The sequence below is a fragment of the Entamoeba dispar genome, genomic scaffold, assembly GCF_000209125.1.
Source record: "Entamoeba dispar SAW760 scf_1105229463705 genomic scaffold, whole genome shotgun sequence".
In the NCBI taxonomy this organism is placed as follows: domain Eukaryota; phylum Evosea; order Mastigamoebida; family Endamoebidae; genus Entamoeba; species Entamoeba dispar.
In genome coordinates, this window is record NW_001855826.1 from 3,568 (window position 1) to 6,853 (window position 3,286).

General features: G+C 14.9%; 1 protein-coding gene across 1 annotated transcript in view, besides 19 other annotated features; it reads left to right on the top strand.

Moving 5' to 3' along the window:
• EDI_280290 (uncharacterized protein) overlaps positions 1–1,041 on the top strand; it is a gene marked incomplete at both ends in the record, with an annotated part of 1,785 nt that extends 744 nt beyond the window's left edge. Inside the window, one exon of the mRNA XM_001733499.1 lies at positions 1–1,041. This exon is cut by the window's left edge and continues 133 nt beyond it. Within this exon, the coding sequence (XP_001733551.1) occupies positions 1–1,041 (1,041 nt within the window).
• Positions 1,039–1,195: a microsatellite.
• Positions 1,196–1,200: 5 nt separating this feature from the next.
• Positions 1,201–1,241: a microsatellite.
• A 1-nt stretch (position 1,242) lies between these two features.
• Positions 1,243–1,289: a sequence feature (AT_rich).
• Positions 1,290–1,416: a microsatellite.
• A 1-nt stretch (position 1,417) lies between these two features.
• Positions 1,418–1,485: a sequence feature (AT_rich).
• Positions 1,486–1,596: a microsatellite.
• Positions 1,550–1,728: a microsatellite.
• A 26-nt stretch (positions 1,729–1,754) lies between these two features.
• Positions 1,755–1,850: a sequence feature (AT_rich).
• Positions 1,851–1,859: 9 nt separating this feature from the next.
• Positions 1,860–1,984: a microsatellite.
• Positions 1,924–1,998: a microsatellite.
• A 47-nt stretch (positions 1,999–2,045) lies between these two features.
• Positions 2,046–2,086: a sequence feature (AT_rich).
• A 77-nt stretch (positions 2,087–2,163) lies between these two features.
• Positions 2,164–2,331: a microsatellite.
• Positions 2,311–2,491: a microsatellite.
• Positions 2,492–2,499: 8 nt separating this feature from the next.
• Positions 2,500–2,652: a microsatellite.
• A 16-nt stretch (positions 2,653–2,668) lies between these two features.
• Positions 2,669–2,810: a microsatellite.
• Positions 2,711–2,824: a microsatellite.
• A 40-nt stretch (positions 2,825–2,864) lies between these two features.
• Positions 2,865–2,970: a microsatellite.
• Positions 2,971–3,049: 79 nt separating this feature from the next.
• Positions 3,050–3,233: a microsatellite.
• Positions 3,090–3,282: a microsatellite.
• Positions 3,283–3,286: the final 4 nt, after the last annotated feature.

Here is a 3,286-nt window from a genome sequence, read left to right on the forward strand (position 1 = left end):
TCATATGGAATCAATATACCTGAAAAGTTTAATGTAATTGGAAAATATTGTTTTGAAAAATGTTATGATTTTGTTGATTTTGATGTTCCAACACATGTTACTAGATTAGAGGAGTATTGTTTCTATGAATGTAAATCATTAATAACAGTTAATATACCTACATCAATTAGTGAATTACCTAAAGGTTGTTTTGGTTTCTGTTCATCATTAACAACAATTAATATACCAACATCAATTAGTGAATTAGGAGATTATTGTTTTGGTAGATGTTCATCATTAAAATCAATTAATATACCTTCATCAATTACTGAATTAGGAAAAGAATGTTTTTATAGATGTGAATCATTAACATCAATTACTGTTCCATCATCTATTAGTAAATTAGGAGATTATTGTTTTAGTTTTTGTTCATCATTAAAATCACTTGATATACCATCATCAATTAGTAAATTAGGAGATCATTGTTTTGATGAATGTTCATCATTAACATCTATTAATATACCAACAACAATTAGTGAATTAGGATATGAATGTTTTTATGGATGTAAATCATTAACAACAATTAATATACCATCATCAGTTAGTAAAATAGGAATTGCTTGTTTTAAAAAGTGTTTTTCATTAACAAAAATTAATATACCAACAACAATTAGTGAATTAGGAAAAGAATGTTTTAATGAATGTAAATCATTAAAATCAATTAACATACCAACATCAGTTAAGACATTAGGAGATGGATGTTTTAAAGATTGTAAAACATTAACTAGAATTAATATACCAACAAGTGTTAGTTTAATAGGAAATGAATGTTTTAATGGATGTAAATCATTAAAATCAATCACTATTCCATCATCAATTAGAAGATTAGGAAAGGATTGTTTCAAAGGATGTTCATCATTAAGTGATATTGATATTCCAACAACAATAAGTGAAATAGAAAAAGGATGTTTTTATGGATGTCCAACAGAATTAAAAAAGAATAAAGTATTAAAGAAAATGTATTATCGAAAATATTATGATGATGATTGTATCATTGTTTAATTGAAAAGATAATTGAATAAATTTAAAGTTTTATAATATGAAAGAAACAAACAAGAAAGAAATAATATTAACAAACAAAAATATAAGAATAATAAAGAGAAAATAATAAGATAAATAGATAATAATAAATGAATAAAGAATAATTATAATAAATTTATAAAGAATAATAATAAAATAATGAAAATATAAATAAAAATAAACTAATTAATGATATTTAAATGTATAATCATAATTTTATTATTTTAATAAATTATAATAATAAAATTAATGATAAATTTAACAATTTAAATAATAATAAGTAATATAATGATATATTTAAATAATAAAATAAAATAATAGAAATATTAACATTATATAAATAATAATAATAATAATCAATTTATTTGTAATAAATATATTAATGTTATTATATTAATATCATAATATAATTGAAATAATTTTAATAGTAAATTAAGAATAAAACAAAGAATAAATAATATAAAAAGAATAAAATTGATATAAATCAACAATAAATAATATAAAATATAATAAATAATAAATATTTAAATAAAATGATGATATAATTTCAAAATATATATTAATTATATCAATAATATAAATATTATTTTGTTTAACATCTTTATTATATAATATTTAATAATATAAATTTAATATCATCTAATATTAATAATTAAATAATATAAATAAAAAGATGAAATTACAAAATGAAAAAGATAATATAAATATTTTATATTTAATTATCTTAATTCATATTTAATATTTTATATAATATTTATTCTTTTAAATATTAATTCAATTTATATTTTTATCAACATTTTATATAATAATAATATCTATAATATAGATGAAATAATAATTATACAATAAATCTAATATTTTGTAAAATCAATAATAAATATATCAAATCAACAAATAAATATTAATATAAAATGAATAAATAATAATAAATGAATATATTCAATCTATAATTAATTCATTGTTTTACATAATTACAAAATCTGATGATATTTAATTAACTAAATATTAATATAATAATCAATTATTTCTATTCATTTATCAAATCATTTATATTGAATGAATCTTGTTTCTCATATAATTACATAATAACAAGAAATGAGAATAAAAATAAGAATAAATAAAATAAAGAAAAGAGAATAAAGAAGATAAATAATAATAAAGAAAATATAATAAATAATAAACATAAAGAAAAGAGATAAAGTAAGTAAATAATGAAATAAAACAGAATAATAATAATAAAATAATTATAAGAAAATAAAATATAACGAAATACAAAAAGAAGAATAAAAGAAATAAGAATAAAAAGAAAATAGAAATATATAAGAAAGAAATAATGAAAGAGAAATAAAAAGAAAGATAAAAGAATTAATAGAAAATATAATAGAAGAAGAAAAATATAATAAATATAAGAATGAATAATAATAAATAGAAAATATATATAAATAAGATAAAGAATAAAAGAATATAATAAAAAGAGAAAACATAAGAGAATAAAATAAATAAAAAGAATAATATAAAAGAATTAAAAAACATAAATAAAACAAAAAGAAATAAAAAGAAATTAAATAAGAAATAAAGAAAAAAGAAATAAAAAAGAAAGAAGAACATCATAAAGAAATATTTAATAAATAATTAATTCAATAATTAATTGATTAAAATATGAAATAAATAAAATAAAGAATAATAAATTAATCAAATTATAAATATAAGAATAAACATAAAGAATAATACTATAAATTAAGAATAAAAAAGAATCAAAACAAAATGTAGATATGTAGTCTAGATTATTCATATAAATTTTAAAGATAAATAAATAAAAAGTAAATAAAAAAGAATAAATAAATATAAGAAATAATAAAATAAATAAATCATAAATTAAGAATAAAAAAGAAAAAATAAAAGAAAAATAAACATAAAATAAGAAAGATATAATCATTAAAATAATCAATTTATTACTTCTATTTATTATATTTTCATTATCAAAACAATGAAATGAATATAATGAAATATTTGAAATAAATAGAATAGATAAATGAAAAGAATATAAAGAATGAAATGAAATAATATAAAAAGAAAATAAAGATAATATTAAATGAATAAAATATTAAATAGAAACATATTTAATTAAATATATAATAAATAATCAACCACAATCAACAAATTGAAATAATTAATAAGAAAAAGTCAATATTGAAACAGAAATAAATAAAATAAATACAAAAACAAG